This window comes from Scophthalmus maximus, chromosome 9, assembly GCF_022379125.1.
Source record: "Scophthalmus maximus strain ysfricsl-2021 chromosome 9, ASM2237912v1, whole genome shotgun sequence".
NCBI lineage: Eukaryota > Metazoa > Chordata > Actinopteri > Pleuronectiformes > Scophthalmidae > Scophthalmus > Scophthalmus maximus.
In genome coordinates, this window is record NC_061523.1 from 2,497,860 (window position 1) to 2,516,589 (window position 18,730).

Genomic DNA, 18,730 nt, shown 5'->3' on the forward strand with positions numbered 1-18,730 from the left:
GAGGTCGGGTCCACCTCATCTTACTATATTTAACTCATTCAAAGTTGACGAAACAACATCGGCTCTTTGTTGTAGGTGATTATACATATATGAACACATAGTTATGGACAATATATTAAATTTCTGTGAATAAGTTATTCTAAATAGCTTTAATTGAGGAATTGAAAAATATACACTAAGACTTACACAAATCTTACGTTATATACAATATATGTCATGGTGACCATTTATAATATCTGAAATTTGTTGGAGGTGATTTCGTAATGTAAGGACTCTGGGAGAAGATAATGGATGATCTACCACTTCAGTACACCATAAGTGAGCCTGTTCCACTCTTCTAACCTAATTGTCTCTGTTCAGAAGCTACAGAATGAAGTCCAAGATAAAAAAGTATTTTCGCCAATGCTGCAATCTCAATAGAACTTATCCACTAAATATATCATAGTTTTTCATGTTGCTATCGGTATGTAAACCAAAAGACTAAGGTGTGGATTGAAAAATTTAGCAGTATTACTAGAAGTATTGTGGTATTTTATGTGTAGAGAAGTTTGAGCTTCCAGTAATTACAAAATGCTGCAGCACCTCTCTGTTGGGAACTGGAAAAGGAGAATCAATGAAATCTTATTTGTATAGTGCCAAATCACAACATACAATATCTCAAGGCACTTTACATGGTATGGTCGAGACATCATAACATTACAGAAAAAAAAACCAACAGTTCCCACGATGAGCAAGCACTAGTCGACCATGAAGAAAAAATGTAATGAATTACAGTAGTCCAGCTGAAGTAACAAATTCATGGACTAGTTTTTCAGCATCCTTTTGAGATGGGATGTTTATTATTTTCTTAATATTGACAAAAGGCTGTCCTAGAGACTTGTCTTATGTTTGAGTCAAAGGACATGTCCTCGTCAAAAGTAACTCCAGTAAAGCTGGAGATCATATTTGTCCTTTGTTAGCACATCTGCATTGTCTTGTTATAAAATTCAGAATGGAATTCAAAATCCTGCTCCTCACCTATAACTCCCTTAATGATCAAGCACCATAATATCTTAAAGAGCTCATAGTATCATATTTTAGAATAGAGCAGAATGCCTTTATTGTCATTGAACAGTTGTACAACAAAATGTATGTGGTACAAGAAGGAATAAAAAATAACAATATAAAAAGATCAAAGAACAATCAACCCAAAAATGTCCATATATAATAGATAAACTGATATTCACAGTCAGTGTATTGCACTGTCCCGTTGGACAATATTATTGTACTCAGCCGTGATATTACATAGTCCGAAGTCCCAGGTTCAATCACAGTTCTAGTGAGAGTTTAGTTCTTTTATTACACATGCGTAAAAACTCAGAGTGAACAGGTGGTTATGTCGGTGGGATGAGTCCTAGGCCCAATCTGAATGTCCACTCTAACCCCTAAACTCTGAACCCTCATAGACTAAATTGATGTCACTTGGTAAGTGATGGAGTGGGAGAGTCTGCAAGGACCTGAAATGGTATAAACAGGGATGGGACAGCAGCTTACCTAAAATTTTACATCACCGTGACAACGCAAAAACATGTTGTGGAATACGGTGGGTTTAGGACTTTTACTTAACATAATTTTACTTTCTTCACAGCTAAGGCACTTGGGGAAGGAACCGACTGGATTTGAAAATTTTCCAGGGTCTCGCCTTACAGAGTGGACTGGTAGCCCTGTGTTTCACGTCACAACGCTATGAACTGTGGGTATTCCCTCACGCAAAGTCTGCATAGATACTGACCTACGGAAAGTAACAGGCATAACGGGCTCAAAAAGTCCATGAGCAAGCCCTCGCGCACTTGACGATTTGACAGTTGACGAATTTATGTAGTACAGAATTTTTTTTTTTGTCATCTAAAATGCCTCCTAATTGTATATTTTTAAAGGAAAAGAAATGCTTTTCACTGCTTCAGTTTACTGCCCGACAGCCATTTAAGTTTGCACTTTTTTTCAAGCGTACTTCGTCCATGCATTACTGAGCCAACTCGCCGCAGTAGCTTTGAGTTGAACAGCTGATTTGCAGAGTGATCACCATCTCCATAAGGTAACATTAACTATGCTAAGTAACTAATACAACCCCACTTCAAAATCACTGAACGATACATTTAAGGTGCTGTCCCATTCCTATTTATACCAGTTGAGGCTCTTGCTGACCCTCCCACTCAACAACTTACCAGAAGCCTGTATTATGAAGCGAGGTCAATCTACTCCGATTCAGCTGCCCGACTTTGAGGTAAAAGATACTGCGAAGGTGGTTATGATGTTCGTCTTTTCAAGTCTGCGTTAACTGACCCGGAGTAAGTGGGCGTGGTTAAAGGGGGTGTGTTCGGCAGTGCAGGTCCATGCAGCGTATTTCTCAAAGGAAGAGCGCAGAGTGATTGAGGAGATACAAGAGTTTAAATAAGCTTTGAAGGTGAAATGTGACCCATGGCAGCAGCAGAGTCCGTGGGGCATGTTAACAACACATTGTCAACCGAGTAAATTCACGAGAAGTGTTTTTTTTTTAATCATATTTAATCTTAAATCTTAATAATAGCTAATATGATTGAGATGTAAGGACACGCATACTACAAAATCTGGAAACAATGAGGATACTTGAATTAGAGTCTACACATGTCTCCACTTATGAAATAAAAATCTAAAAATCAGCCCGTTACTCGCTGATGAATGAAGATATTCTCCATAAAGCTCTTAGAATGAGTATGATCATGCTGGTGTGTTTACTTCATATGTCACACAAATACTCAAACTCTTTTGGTGTAACTGAGCTAAACAAAGGAAAACTTCTGTTCCCAGCTGTTAGAAATAACTTGTATTAGTATGGATCTGTAATGCACCTGAAGCAGCTTTAATAAAATCATCATTCAGCTTCAGCAACAGTTCATATTGATGCTGTATTTTATTGATCACTAACGATTAGTTGAGAGAATATATTCATTTGATCGCAAGTTGTGATTTGCTTTTGCTGCACGTGTTTAATATTTTGTGAGTCATATTGGACAGTGTTCTTCTGTCTCAGTCTGCGTGTTCACAGCTGAAAAACCTATAATAGTTCTCATCATTACTTCTGAGTACAGATGTGATATGTATCTACATTCATGAAAACCTTGTGATGTGTTCAAAGAAAATGAAATCAGCTGAAATGTCCTGCAACATTTGGTCAGAGCAAATAATAAATGAAGGCTCATGATGGAGGCTGAGGGTCAATCAGTTCTGATCATGGTGGTAATATGGTGATATCATATCAATTGTTTTGATGTCCTGGTTTAATTAAAATCATTTGATGCAGTTCACATGTCTTATGTACAGTTCAGTTTCCATTTTAACAAAACGAAATCCACCACCTAATGTGTATTTGTCCTGAATATTAAAATACTTAGAATATAACAAAATCCTGTCAGTTTAAATAGGAGAACATTTAAATTTCCAGGAAACACGACTAACGCATCCAGCCTGCGAACTTAACATCATATAGTATTATTGATCACATGATCACTACCAACCGATTGAAAACAGAAAAGTGTCCGGTACAAAGCAGGACATAGGGAGGGCATTAGAGACCTATGGAACTGAAAGTTGTCAAAGATAATTAATATACTGTATCTTTCATAAAGAAAGGCACTTTGTCCCAGTGGATTCTGACGGTCTCCAAACTCCGCCCCCTGTGGAGTGATCATCTCACATTCTTTACGCTGACACCGATTGGGTTCTTGTGAGCAGGGGCGGTGCTTTACAGGTAAACACAGAGTTAACCATTAGCAACAACTGTTCAGAGCAGTTTTAAGATTGAGAGTAGATTACCATGGTAACATGCCTCGGGTCAAACCTATCCACCTTTTATAGTACAGGCTAACCAGGCAGCTACCCTCGATGTCACAAAGTTACTCCTGAACTAACCATGGTAAGCCAGTAACCTTGCTTCGTAGTACAGACCTCAGGTTGTTAACAGAGCACCATGCAGACACTTTTTGGAATTCCTCCCTGTAGGAAAACTAGTCGTCGTTTTGTTTCAGTTTCACCACAGTTGTGTCCTATGCAGGACCACTTATGGTGATTAACAACATCAACATCATTTCATCTATAAGTGTCAGTATTATTATTGTCATTTTAAGAATCAGTCTGACAGAGCTTAAAGCAACAATTCCACAACTGTTCCTTCCTGGTCTCTTTCTCTACTCTCCCCTTTCTGCCCACTTCTCCTCTCTCCTCCATTTCTCTCCTCTCACCCCAACCGGTCAAGGCAGATATTCCGCCCACAACTGACTCTGGTTCTGCATGAGATTTCTTCCTGTTTAAAGGGAGTCTTTTCTCTCCACGGTTGCCGAGTGCTTACTCTTGTGGGAACTGTTGGGTTTCTCTGTAACATTGTCAGGTCTCGACTTTACTATGTAAAGTGCCTTGAGATAATGTACTGTGTGTGGAGATTTGGCGCTATACAAATAAAGTTGAATTGAATTGATTTACAAATAATTTTATGATCAAAATGAAGAGCTGACAGCGAAATAGAATGCAAATGTGCAAATGAAATACTGCAATGCTAAAAGCTAAGCGTTCATATTACACGTATAAGTTATTCATACACCCACCCACTATACAAAGGTGAACTAGCTTTAATCTGGCCAATATAGGTTACCAAATTTTTTTTTTCCTAACATTAACAGTAGAGTGCGGAACCCGGGAAGTGAAATGGATGTAATATTTTTTATAAACCGCATGTGCACTTTGTAACTCATGCATGCGCTTTACTAATTCACGTGAGCCACTTACTGAGGGCGCATGCCCCCCTTCCCATCGGCATTCCGGTTCACAGTTCACTAACGCATGTGGCAGCAGCTCGACTTCAGAAATCGGTAAGCTGTTAAATAAATACAGTATATTAGCTTCAAGGTAACAATGCCAATGGGAAGGGAAGTGTGCGCCTCAGTAAGGCTAGGTAGGGCGCATGCGTGGTTCACCCATACTAGCCAACCCTTCCCATTTTCCCGGGCGACTCCCGACTTTCACTACCCTCTCCCCTTTTCTTCCCGTGGTCAAAATTCTCCTACATTTCTCCCCTTTCACCACTTTAGTTTTCACAACCTGTTCCGCAGAAAGGACTACATTCATGTCCACGCCGGGAGTGGGCAGTATTGCAACATTAAGGATGCAAGCTGCTGTTAAATCCCAGAGAAGAAGAAGAAGAAGACAAAGACGGAGGCACGCCGATTGAGGGAGAAACTGCGGTGAAGTTCCTGTTAGTAAAGGACCGGCCCACACCAAATGTTCCATCACAGTCGGTGCTACAGGCAGAGCACTTTTAAATGTTACTCTAGCGTAATTTCAGACAGGAAGACTACTATCATGCCCACACATGGTAGCAGCTTTTTTTTCATTCATCCTGAGTTAGCCTCTCACGCATGCTCATATCCTGCTGTCATTTTCCCTGGGCATTACTCAGTGAGCAGAGTCATCTAGCGGTTACCAGCTGGTATTGTCTATTGGTAACACGCTCTCATCATTAACCAACCAATCATCTCGATGCTGTTTGCTCACGTAAATATGATTCTCTCTCCCTGCCTAGGTCCTCCATGCTGCAGTGGGCATGCGTTACCTCCACCGCCCCATCATCCGCCCTATCTGCTCATCTAAGCAGATTCTCATCTAATCTCATCAAACTCAAGTCAACATCACCATCACCACCAGTGTCTGGACTCCATGGGGGGATTTACGTGACCGTGCCCAGGATAACTGCCTTCATATCCAATATCTTCCCATGGAGTCTAAGCTCCAAAGACTATATATTTTGTCATACATGTCCTCTGCTAATTGTGCAATACATTTCTTCGTCATTCAATGGTCTCTCCAGATGGAACTACAATAAGCATTAAAAGATGAAATAAAAGTATGTTTTCCTTTTTTTAAATTTTTTTTTTCATTCTTTTAAGTGGCCAGAATGCGGGAAACAATGTCTTTAAAGCCCCAGTGTGTAATTTTAGTAATTTTAAGATATGATAAGATAAACCTTTATTCCTCCCACAATGGGGGAATTTGGTTGTTACAGCAGCAAAGTGGACAGAATATAGCAGTAATAGCAGAATATAGAAATTAATAAAAAATATAAATATTGCCCAGTTGGTTATTGTTAATTTATATTATATTATATATTATATTGTTATTATAATTTTGTGGCGGCATCTGGTGGTAACGTTGCAAACTGCAACCAACTGTGCATCCGACAGGGGACACTATGGTGGCACACCGCTGATTCCATTTCCGGTTTCCGGCAGCACTGAAAATTCAATGCTAATGCAACGTATTCTGGAACATTTTGTGCAACCGTATTCAACACGACTAACATGGAGACTTACACGGAGGTCGGGTCCACCTCATGTAACTATATGTAACTCATTCAAAGTTAACGAAAAAACATTGGTTCTTTGCTGCAGGTGATTATACATATATGAACACATAGTTTTGGACAACCATGTCCAGGTTCTACTTAGTACTGCTCAACTGTTTTCAGTCCGGTTCAACAATGGCACCATTTAGTTAGCTGATCGGGAACGAAGTGTCCGCTGCAGACCTCCGTGTGAGAGGTGACGGAGAAATGATCCCCGCCTATGTTTACCAGCTGTCGTCTTCCTCGGGTTGGGATGGGTCGGAAAACCATGAAAACTTAGTGCGCCATCAAATTCCAATGACGCCAAACAAAGTGGGACACAGCAGTGCTCTGAGTACTTATTCATCTGTTTTTGAAAATGTCCTGTTTTGGAAATTTTCATGCATAGACTCCTGACAAAACTCTGAATGAAGTAGTGAGTAAACACAGTAGCCGTAAACAGACCGGAAACACAGAGCAGCACAATTTTGAAACGGAAGTAAGTCACGACACCTAGTGCATGTAGTCCATATATTCAATTTCTGTGAATAAGTTCTTCTAAATATGACACACTGTAGCTTTAAGGAAAACTGGTTAGGAAAAGGCAAAAGGAAGGACTTTCCCAATTCACCCTAAACCCAAAGAAGGAAAGGGAGCAGGACCTGAGAGTCAAAACTCTGGGCAACAATGTCCCATGCACTAGTGCGCACCTGCGACCCAGCAGTCAGGTTAATGGATAACCTGTCGCAGTTACCAGCTGTGGCTCACAACACGGAGTTCGGAGAGCAACGCTGAACTGTGACCAAACACGTTTCAGTTTTCACACAGTTGGCACCTCCGGGTCCGGCACCGTCTTACTGTGGATACAGAAAGGATACTCAGATGGAGAACTTGCAAATTGGACACGTGTCCAACCAGTGAGACAAAGTGGAACTGCGGAAGTTTTGTTTGCAGCCAGATACTCGGCAGGTTTCGCCGCGGTGCTGAGGACTCCTAATAACATATTTCGTCGGTGAATAACAGAAGATGGACCGGTACAGGTACTTTACACTGAACCGGACGAGCGTGCTCGTCCTAGGTGTCCTCCAGGTCGCCTGCGCAGGCCTTTGTGTGGTGTGCGGTTTTATGGACGCTGTTTTCCGAAGGGACACTCCGCTGAGCAGCACCAGGACCCCGGTGTGGGGAGGACTGGTGAGATACTGACCCTTCATGAAGGGATCACTGCCACATCTCCAGTGAATTGATCACATATCCACTGAGATAGTAACGCCCTGTTTGTCGAACGATGCTGCCGCTGTTGTCTGTCAGTTTATTCGAGACGTTCACTTCCTTTCAGATCATGGCCTCTCCAGGTGTCCTGGCGCTGTTCGCCTCTCAAAGGAAGAATTCCGTTTTGGTAAGTGTTTCTCGACAGGTTGTGTCTTTCACACCGTTCGCGTTTACCGTTACATTCAAGAGGATCGAACCATCGACCCTCAAGTTAGTTGCTGTCCTTTCCAAGGTGTGTGTGTGTGTGTGTGTGTCTGTGTGAGTGATATATACAGTATTATTCATAGCATCTATACTGACTCTTACCATATTGTTAACATACACGGATAATATAAAGAATAATTCCAGGGGAAAACAAGACAGTGTATTGTCTCAGTACTTGGCTAAGACACTTGATCCTAAATTGACCCTGATAGCTGTGCCGGCAGCATATGAATGATGTGATATATATCTAATCGAACAAATGAAACATATACGTGTGTGTGTCAGTGCAGTGTAGAGATGCAACAGTTAATGGATTAATCGACTACTAAATTAATCGCCATCTATTTTGATAATCAATTAATCGGTTCAAGTCGTATTTATATGGAAAAATAATTCAAAATTCACTAATTAAATGTGAATATTTTCTGGTTTCTTTGCTCAATGACAGTAAACTAAACATGTCTGGTGTGGGGACAAAACAAAACATCATCTTGGGAGTTTGGGAAACACGATTGACATTTTTCACCATGGACCAAACAACTAATCGAGAAATCGAGGAAATAATAGTCAGATTAAATGATTAGGAAAATAATCATTTGTTGCAGCCATACATTCAAGTTACTAAAGGATCAACCTTCTAGTTAGTGGCTGACCCTCTCAGCGTGCGTCTGTGCGCATTATATACAGTATTATTCATAGCATCTATACTGACACTTGCCATATTGTTAACATACACGGGTGAAGAAGAATAATTACAGGGGAAAACAAGTCAGTGTATTGCCCCAGTACTTGGCTAAGACACTTGATCCTAAATTGACCCTGATGGCTGAGCCAGCAGCGTATAAATGATTTTTCACTCGTACGCACGTTTTTTAGATATGATATATATCTAATCTAACAAACGAAACATATACGTGTGCACATGCTGTGCTTCTTTGATAAGGCCATTTGTTGCAAGACAAAAAGTGTCAGGTTAAAAGAGGGTTAGTCACAGGGTGCTAACATCAAAATAACCTATTTATAGATATAACAACAACATTAAGTGAACACATTGACTCAAATCAATACAGTTACACGTACAAGGTTGAACATTCCTTTGCTTAGCCGTGTTGCGTTATGCTATGCTGTATGCCCAAGTTACATGACCAAGTCCATGAAAAGAAGAAGAAGAAAGGTCCTTTTGGGATGCTGTTTGTGTGTCCAAAAAGATGCAGCAGTCGTGCTCTGTGGTTTCAGTGCACTTTTGTGTCCTCCACAACACTAACTCTGCCTGGTGTCTCCTTAGCTTCGATCACGTGACATGACTTTGTGTCTGCCACTGATGTAATACCAGACTTTCCAGCCTTGGTTGGTCCTTTGGCAGGCTCTCGCATAGCTGCCTGTGGGGGTCCTCAAAGAGCAGTGGTTTCTCTTATAAATCTTCCACACCAAAATTAACGCGTAGACCCAGATTTTTTAAACGCGGGTCGACCCGGTACCAGCGTGGTGAGGTACCAGCATTAAGCGACAGAAGACACGAGCCTTCATTGCCCCTGTCATCGCGCAAATTAGCGCGTTAACCCGGGTGTGACGTTCACATCAATGCCGATCGGAGGTGAAGCTGATTATTACCCGGGTCTATTGCAAAGTCATTTGACCTGGGGCTGAATACCGATTAAACGTTTTCACACTGCAGAAAACGCCAGGTGTTAGTGGGTTTAAACAGGTTTTTTGGCCAGTGTGAAAGGGGCTCCAGAGGAGAATGAAAAAAGACTTTACCCCTCAAGGAGGCATGAGGAAAAGAGAGTGAAAAGATGGGTGTGCTGGGGTTTTATGGAACATGTCCTCCTTTCTCTGCAGGTGAGTGTGATGGTGGCAGCAGCAGGGCTCTCCTGTGTGGCCGTGCTGTTTATTTCTGGTTATGCCTGTCTTACCCTCACTTATGGAGAGGAGGATGAAGACGTCTTCCGCCACCACGACAGTCCTCAAGTGGTAACCTTCACACACATGCATTAGTTAATGCACCATGACAAATGACTTCCTCTGCATCATACCCAATATTTAATTTACTGAAGCATGTAGACTAAAGTGGACAGCATTTCAGTCAAGGCTCTAAGGCTCTGGAACGATCTGCCCAAAGTAATCAGGTCGGCTGACTCAGTAAATTCTTTTGAAGATGTACTTGGGGGGGCATTGTACATTGGCCCAACCCTAAACACAGGTGTGATTAATAACATTATTTGTTGCTCCATTCCATTCAGGAGTAACGGTGTCGTGTGTGTGTGTGTGTGTGTGTGTGTGTGTGTGTGTGTGTGTGTGTGTGTGTGTGTGTGTGTGTGTGTGTGTGTGTGTGTGTGTGGCATAATGTTGTGTGTTCCAACGGTGATTTTATTACTGTTACATGTCAGTAACATGCAATGGTAGAGAGATTCACAAGGTTTTTTTTATAAAAAGTTTTCCTAGAGTTTAGGTTTTACAGAACGAAATTAATGACAAATTGGCACCAATTTAAATGTCTTAATCATTGTAATCACATCAATAAAATGGCACACTGCAGTGACATTCTTTGTGTCTGCGCAGACTTTTGTGCTTCATCGGATGGTGAAGGGGGCCAATGCCACCATACTGCTGACCTGCACCATCAGCTTGACTCTGTCTTCTCTCATCGCCTACGTGGGCTGTCGAAGTCTTCCCTGTTGTGGCTGCTATGATGCCAGAACTGGACTGGTAGGGTAAAACACAAGTCACAATGAATATCATTGAAAAGAATGAAACAAATTCCCTTAAGTTCTTGGCACGCAATTCAAATCGATTATTCAGAGCGACAGAAACTCGATTTTAGTAGTCAATAAATGTATCGATTTGCAATAAAGCAGACCGACAACCTATGAAGTTAGTCAATATGTTTTCTTAAATCATAAATAATCATAAATCATAATCCACTAACATGCTTAATGCGCATTTAGATTTGATTCAGATGTGCTGATAATATACAATCTGATTATTTAAACATCTTACCCTTCATAAGTGCTACACAGACGGTCCATTGACTCCTTTCTGCTGCTACTCTAATGCTACTGCTCACTTCAGGGAACTATTGCAAGGCTCCATTTTCCGACATTGCTGGGGAAAAAATGGTCCATTGGAGTGAACAGAGATGTCGCTACTCTCTCTCTCTCTATCTCTCAAGGGCTCTGGGTAAACCCATTTCTAGCCAGCAACCAACAGTTCTGTTAATGAAATCATTGCACCGCGTGGGGCAGTATCTAAGTAGTTTAGTTTGAACCATTCAAAAGTTAACTGAGATTATCAACAAAAGATAAAAGAAAAAAATGTTTTTACATAATTAAATATGTCTGTTTTTTTTCAAGAGGTGATTGTGAGTCACTGTAGCAGTCAGCCTGCCCTCCTCAGTCCAACGAGAGGAAATCAATAATAATGGAGTTGGTTATAAACCTGTGTAGTAGTTGTCTCTTCATTGTTCTTCCACTCTTTCCTCAAGCTCAGCTACTGATGCTGCTGCTGTAGTTGCTCTCGGTCAACTTCCTCTACCTCTGATGTTTCTTTCTCTACTCCTGCCACTACTAAGTCGACTGGGTGTGAGATGACTTACACGCTCTGTAACTGTAAAAATAACAAAAGACAGCAAACTACCTGCTATATAATCAGACAACAATGTAAACCTCCGTGGGAAGCGTTATTCCCCAACCCATGCAGCTACATGTTAAAGGAGACATATTGGGGTCATATTCAGGTTCACAAACTTAATTTGGAAAGGTTTATATGCTCTAATATTCAGATAATGCAATAATAACTTGAATAATAACAATAACTACAATATGAATTGACATTGTGTGCAAATTTTGGGCACTTTTCATGTACGTTTAGGCAGTGAAAACTAAAATATCCCAATAGATGTTTGATCAGGGCCCTTGGACACGTGCACATTTGACATGCAATGTCTCATCATTGAGCAACATCATGTTCCCTTGATCAGGAGAAACTTCCTGTTTCATGGCGAAGGCTCGAAAATCACTGCGTCTTCTCCACGTCGTCACGGCAAGGGGCTCTGACAAAAACTCAGACTTTTAGTATCGTTTGATCCCATAAATCTTGAGATGACACACACCAAATTTGAAGTTGCTGGTCTGTCGGAGTTAGTTAAAGTATGACTTGCGAAAATTTCCAAATTTGCACAGTAAAATCAAAATGTTCGACTTCCTGTTGGTCGGAGGTAATGGCTACCTTTTATTTTTTGTAGGTCTTGATGTGATACACGTGCCTACCAAATTTCGTTCATCCACATCAAATATAAAACAAGGGGGAATGTGGTAAGGGGCCTTATTGAGTTATTTTGACATGTCCAATGCACGATTCCCTGAAGTATTAAGGTTCATCAAATTTTTTCCTCGCTCTGACTTTGTCAGTGGACCTCGAGCCCTAATAATGACGGATTTGGACCCTACAGCTATGAAGTCAGAGATACACTAGAAGAGAGAGAAAACACAGTGAGTGACATGCAATGTAAATACATGGTGGCAGGGAGAGAGATGCATGATGGGAGTTCCCTCAGCAGTCTAGGCCTATAGCAGCATAACTAAGGGATGGTTCAGTAAACACCTGAGCAGCTATAACTATAAGCTTCATCAAAGAGGAAGATTTTAAGTTTAACCTTAAATGTAGAGAGGGTGTCTGCCTCCCAGACACAAACTGTTTGAGGGAGGTTTACTCTGGGAACCACAACCCCCACTTCAACCTCCCCTCAGGCAGAATGAGAAGCCCCTCATTGTTATGATGGCCGCAGGGGAGAGGACGCTGGCACTGACTGTTGCCGCTTTTCCCTCTGAAATCAATTTATTTCACTTTTGTGTCTGTCTCTACACCCTAGAAAACTACTTTGCGACTAGTCATAATGTCTGATATCTACTTTGTAGCTTTTTTTTCGAGTTTTTTGCATGGATTTGTACGGATGTTTGTATCCGACCTGTTCTTGTTGGAACCTTCCTCCTACACCATCGCCTGCACTCGAGCCGTTTTCACAGATTATCTGTCACACACTTGAAATATACGAGTCTGGGCACATCTGTCACCAGACCTTCTACTACTGCCTGCTGGGTCCTGCCATCATCCACCGAAACCAGTACCAATACCGGGTCCTTTATCGACAACACTCCACTGCCCGGTTAGCCCTCGTCGGTTGGGCAAGGTAACACCACCAGCTAAGCGAACAGCCTCTTGCTAGATGGCTGGAAACTTCTCCTCCCTACGGATAGCAGGCCACTGGATACCCCTGCTCCCTGCTACTGAGAGGCATATCCCCGGACATCCTCTCAACAGCCTCAGTGTGGTTAAACCCTGCTGCCTGGGAACCTAGCCAGCCACCTCCAGTCAGCGAGCGATCGTCTGCTTAACGTAGTGGCTAAAAAAAACATGGCTCCCCCAAAAAAACATCAGCCAAACTCTCCACTCAGTCCGGATCACCTGCCATGCTGTGGATCATCCTGCTGTGTGTCTGACTCTATCCCATCTTTAGTCAGCAAGTAAACTCTGCATTTGTCCTGACCCGGCGTTTGTTTATTCCCAGTCTGGTGACTCCATCCCATCTTTCAGGTCAGCCGGTCTCACTACTACCATATCATAGGAACATCACATCTGGGACTAGTAGTAGCGATGCAAACACCGCGAGACCTGTTCACACGAAGAGGGACAGAAGACGGGGAGTGGATTTCAGTCTACTTCGGCCTCTGCAGTCCACCAACCCATCCTCAAGCCTCAATATTGAACTGTTAAACACACAGTCTCTAACAAATAAATCCCGTCTCATACATGATCCCATCTTAGACAAAAAAAAATGACTTCATGTGTCTTACTGAGACCTGGCATCAGCCAGAGGACTATTTTGCACTAACTGGAGCTTGTCCTTCTGGCTGTCATTTTTGGAAAAAGCTGGCCGCGATGGTGGCTTACACCGCTGTGACTTGAAACTCACCCCTCTGCCTCTGCCTGAACTGTCCTCCTTTGAATGCCTTGCTTTCAAATGCAAACCCCCCTCCCCAGTGACTATTTTTCTCATTTACCGGCCACCCAGATCAAACTCCGCTTTTATCCCAGAGATAAGTGAACTTCTCACCTCACTCTGTACCACATCTTCAAATATTATCATACTCTGAGATTTAATCATTCACGTTGACACCCCCTCCTGCCACCCTGCAGCTGAACTTCTACAATTATTGGACTGTCTCAACCTCAAACAGCATGTCGATGTCCCCACACAAAACAGAGGGCACATGCTCGACCTGGTTATTACTGACACTGCCCCCATCAAAAATCTGCTGGTGTACGATCTGGGAGTGTCGGATCACAAAGCCATGTCATTGGAGTTGAAATTATTTCAACACAACAAGCCAGAAACGCCAAATTAATTTCAGAAACCTGGACAACATGACAATACGTCAAATACAACGCCGCTAGGATCCTGATGAGGATACGAAAATATGATCACATCACACCTGTCCTTCACTCACTCCACTGGCTTCCTGTCTCTTTCAGGATTGATTACAAAATCTCCCTACTCACCTATCAGTGCATCCATGGCAATCGCCCTCCCTACCTCAAAGATCTACTCTCACCACAAACCTCCTCACCCAACCTCAGCTCCGGAAACAAAACCTTCACCCCTCCAGGAACAGGTTGCGCACCATGGGGGATCAAGCCTTCTGCTCAGCCGCTCCTCACCTGTGGAATTCCCTTCCAGACCACCTGAGGGCTCCACAAAGCACTCTCTCTTTTAAGAAGGGCCTAACAACCTTTCTTTTTAAACAAGCATTCCCCTAAATTTTTGTACTTTTTCTTCTACCGATGTTTTTTTCTTTTTAAACCTATTTTTTTAATATTTAATTTATCTTGTTTCTACTCTGTATCACTTTGAGATTGCTTTTAGCAATGAAAAGTGCTCTATAAATGAAATGTATTATTGTTATTAACTGGGAGCTGGTTCCAGAGGAGAGGAGCCTGGTGGCTGAAGGCTCTGCCTCCCATTCTACTTTTACAGACTCTGGGAACCACAATTATTAAAGGCAGAACTAAGACTGTAGTTGGCAACATCTAAAAGGATTATTGATATAAATATCTGCATGCATAATAGTTATGTAGCATAAAAGTTGAAATCAACCACTATAATGAATTTATCTGTGCTAAGCACCAACTCAGATAAAAATTCTGAGTAAGGGTCTGGTGAACGATATACAACAACTATCAGAACTGTTTTTTGAGATAACCAACTTGGGTGTATGAGGCCAACTCTGGACTGTCACGGTTTTGATTGTCTAGCTAACTGAGTCAGATTTCTAAAAAGGAGAGCTGCCTGCACCATCCAAAGTAGGATGAGTGCCGTCTCTCTGCATCAGATCAGGCATTCTCCAAAAGGTGCAGTTATCTATGAAGCTCACGCTGTTATCTGGACACCAACTCGATACCCAGCGATTTAAGGATGACGTGGGGCTATACATGTCAGATGGATTTAATTAATCAATCAATCAACATTTATTTATTTATTTATATAGCGCTTTATAGCAACCTCCAGGTATCCAAAGTGCTTTACATCAAGAAATAACAAAATAGAATAAAACAACACCCTAACACCCTAAGTATTATAAGCCAATCCAAATAAAAATGTTTTAAGGGGGGATTTAAAAAGTGCCAAGTCAGAGATTATAATATCAGAATTATCTGGTTATTGTTCATTTATCAGTTTTTCTTCTCCTTCATTTAAACCAACACAGTTTTGTAAACCGATGAATTTGGCTCCTTGCTCCCTGAAAGAAAACACAACAATCAAACAAGTCAGTCAGTTTTCTGTCAAACCACAAACAAAAGCAGCAAAAACATCCAAGGTCAGGTTTACCAGTAATCAACTTTATCAGAATATGTTACGTTTCGAATGTTCTGGGAAAACGCATTGAGGACAACTCCAATGACAAGAACCCTTGTGCCATGTAGCAAGGTATAATGGAATATCAGCAAGGTATAAGGAATATCACTGACTACAAGCAGAGCAGCAGTCACCCCACATCCACTGACCCCTCCTTCCCTGATCGGCTAAACACATTCTTCACTCCAGCTCCAACAGGGGACCAGACCCAGATGCAGACACATCTCCAGAGAGCCACCAGCCACTTCCTCTCCAGACCTTCCAGGTGAAGAGACCACTACTCAACATCATCTGCAACAAAGAAACTGGGCCTGATGGTTGTTTCAGGACGAGTACTGAAAGCATGTGCTCATGAGCTTGCTGCAGTATTCACATACATCTTCAATCTGTCACTACAGCAAGCCACTGTCCCCACCTGCCTAAAAACTGCCACCATACCATTACAAACATGAATGATTACCGGCCGGTTGCTCTCGCCCCGGTTATTATTAAATTCTATGAGAGACTGGTACTGCCCCACAACTTTAAGCGTTTTATGGAGTTAGAATTGGGTCATTAATACAACGCACAAAAAAATGACTCACGACCGATGTATGTGATTTCACACGCGCATATTTTAACCATTGCACGCAGATTTAAATCCCTTGAGGCTCAAGAGGATCTTCTCTCACTCGCGGGAACATTTGGCCAGTGTCTCTCGCCTTGCCAACAGTATCCTACCTACGTGAAATCCAACCTGGCAACTCCAGGCTCCCTAAGAGCTGTCAGTCAAATTAAATATATATATATGGATAGATGATGTAAGGGCAGCAGAGAGGCTACTCTCCACTGCTGGAGACATCTCGCTAATAATCCAAGAAATCTGTCAGACAGTCAGTCATATCTCGAGAACAGTTAAGCTAATCAGCCTCACACTTGGCATGTGTGTTGTTGGTCAGAGAATGCTCAGTGTTGAATTTTGACACGCGTTACGTTCAGTATTGATACATTTTGAATAAACAGCTGATAAGCACCCTGGACGAGTGGCAGCTGGGACTCATCGACGCAAGAGATGTTGTCAATCACGACGACGGCGATGACGATTCTCTAGTTCTGGGTTCTTTGTACCATAGTTGAGCTTCACTGAACTTTGATCAAACAGGTTAACAGCCCTTTGTGCAGCAGTGAGGTTTCAGAGCTCCGAGGACTGAGTCCACAGCCGGTCTTTACTCGCCGTGGCTCAAGGTCACAGTTTAAAAAAGAAATCTGTAACCAGCGATTCCAGGGCATTGGTAACACTGACCCCTACCAAAACATCTATAAAAGCTGACTTATTGGAAGTTACATGCATCTCTTTTCAATAGTGTGGGTTTTTTTGGGGGGGGGGTCTTTATGCTGGACTGGTTGGCCACCCCTGAGATAGTGATTTGTTAACCGGAAGGTCAGTGTTCCAATCCCCAGGTCCCCTAGTCTGCATAAAGTATCCTTGAGCAAGACACTGAACACCAAATTAACTGAATTATGTGTAACACAAAATCGCTGTATATAGAAGTGCTGTATGTATGTGTGTGTTAATGGGTGAATGTGACTTGGAGTACAAAGCACTATGATAGGTCATTTAGACTAGAAAAGCATGATATAAATGCAGTCCTTCTCTCCTTACATAATCTGTAACCCTAAGAAATCATGTGGTTAGCAATTGATATGTATTGTATGTCTGTATATATATTAGCAAAGGGTGAATTCCAAACACAAGATACTACAATTCCCTCTTCTCAGGATATACCATGGAACAACCTAAGAACTGCTACTCTGAGAAAAGATTTTTGTAAATATGAGCGATTATTATTTCCAAAGATTTGATTTTTTTTTTTTTTTTGTTAAATCTAACTGACCTTTCTATATCTGTATTACAATGTTTGCATCTGTTTGTTGTAGGAGACACTGGTCCCTCAGTACGACCCTGGGGACACTGAGCTGGTGTGTACCTGGCAAGGTAATTTGATCTAAAACTCATCTTTGCTGCAGTTGTGCTGCAGTTGCCTCAGTCGATGTGTGATGCTGTTTTTCCTGATGTCCAGCAGGAAGTGACGACAGGCTCTTCAACTCTCCAGCTCAGTCCACTAAGCATGGCATCACTGAGGAAGAGGAGGGACCCTCCAAACAGCCTCCATACAGCAGACTGACCTGACACATCCTATGTGCCTACTTCTTACTTGTGGATGGACTGAGGGGAGGGATCTTAACTGCTGAAGCATACAAGTAATTTTTGCTCCCCATTAAACTGAGGAGACTGCACTGTGGCAGCTTCTATATTTTAAAACTTGCCAAAGCTGTTCCTAAATCCTTAAAATGTGTGTTTTGTGTATGTAATAAATGAATCTTGACTGAAGTGTTTGAGCTTTTTAAGCCACTGAGTTTCCTACAGAGAAATAACTCAACAGTTTTATTTTTGGGGGGTAATTTATAACAAGGTTGCACAGACAAATCCATTGCAATTTGCAAATGGGTTCCTTTAATATTGCTTTTGACATGCAGTAGCAGTGTTTGTTGTTCATGACTAAGTGAGGCAGAGGAAATTACGGGACCCCTGATCTTCCACTGTTGACACGGCTGACAGGTCACAGAGAGTCTCAGAGAAACATTATCTATAGCATATACTTACTTTAGATGGCATAACTTTGGCCTCCAGCTTTGGCGTGAGGAACCTTGGAGTTATTTATGACTAGGGCATGTCCTTTGACTCACACAAAAAAGTCTCCAGGACAGCCTTTTCTCACCTACGCAATATCAACAACACTAGAAACATCCCATCTCAAAAGGATGCTGAAAAAACTTCCATACATTTGTTACTTCTAGACTGGAGTATCAAATGCATGCATCCTAACTAAGTCTGTGAAAAGCCACCAGTTAATCCAAAATAGAGCAGCACGAGTTCTGACAGGAACTATAAAGTGTAAGCATCTCTTCCTTGGCTTCCT

The 18,730-nt window shown here is 41.9% G+C and overlaps 1 protein-coding gene across 5 annotated transcripts; it reads left to right on the top strand.

Moving 5' to 3' along the window:
- The first annotated feature begins 7,076 nt into the window (after positions 1-7,076).
- zgc:113425 (uncharacterized protein LOC541425 homolog) lies at positions 7,077-18,141 on the top strand. Of its 5 annotated transcripts, none has more exons than XM_035650752.2 (7): positions 7,077-7,579; positions 7,725-7,784; positions 9,701-9,832; positions 10,421-10,567; positions 15,960-16,035; positions 17,482-17,577; positions 17,688-17,745. In XM_035650752.2, coding segments are annotated over exons 1-7 (678 nt in total). In that variant the 5' UTR covers positions 7,077-7,414; the 3' UTR covers positions 17,690-17,745. The 5 variants fall into 5 exon arrangements, with proteins under 5 accessions (XP_035506645.2, XP_035506650.1, XP_035506649.1 ...); XM_035650757.2 differs by lacking the exon at positions 17,482-17,577 and adding an exon at positions 17,834-18,141 and having other exon boundaries at positions 7,094-7,579; XM_035650756.2 differs by lacking the exon at positions 17,482-17,577 and adding an exon at positions 17,831-18,141 and having other exon boundaries at positions 7,100-7,579.
- Positions 18,142-18,730: the final 589 nt, after the last annotated feature.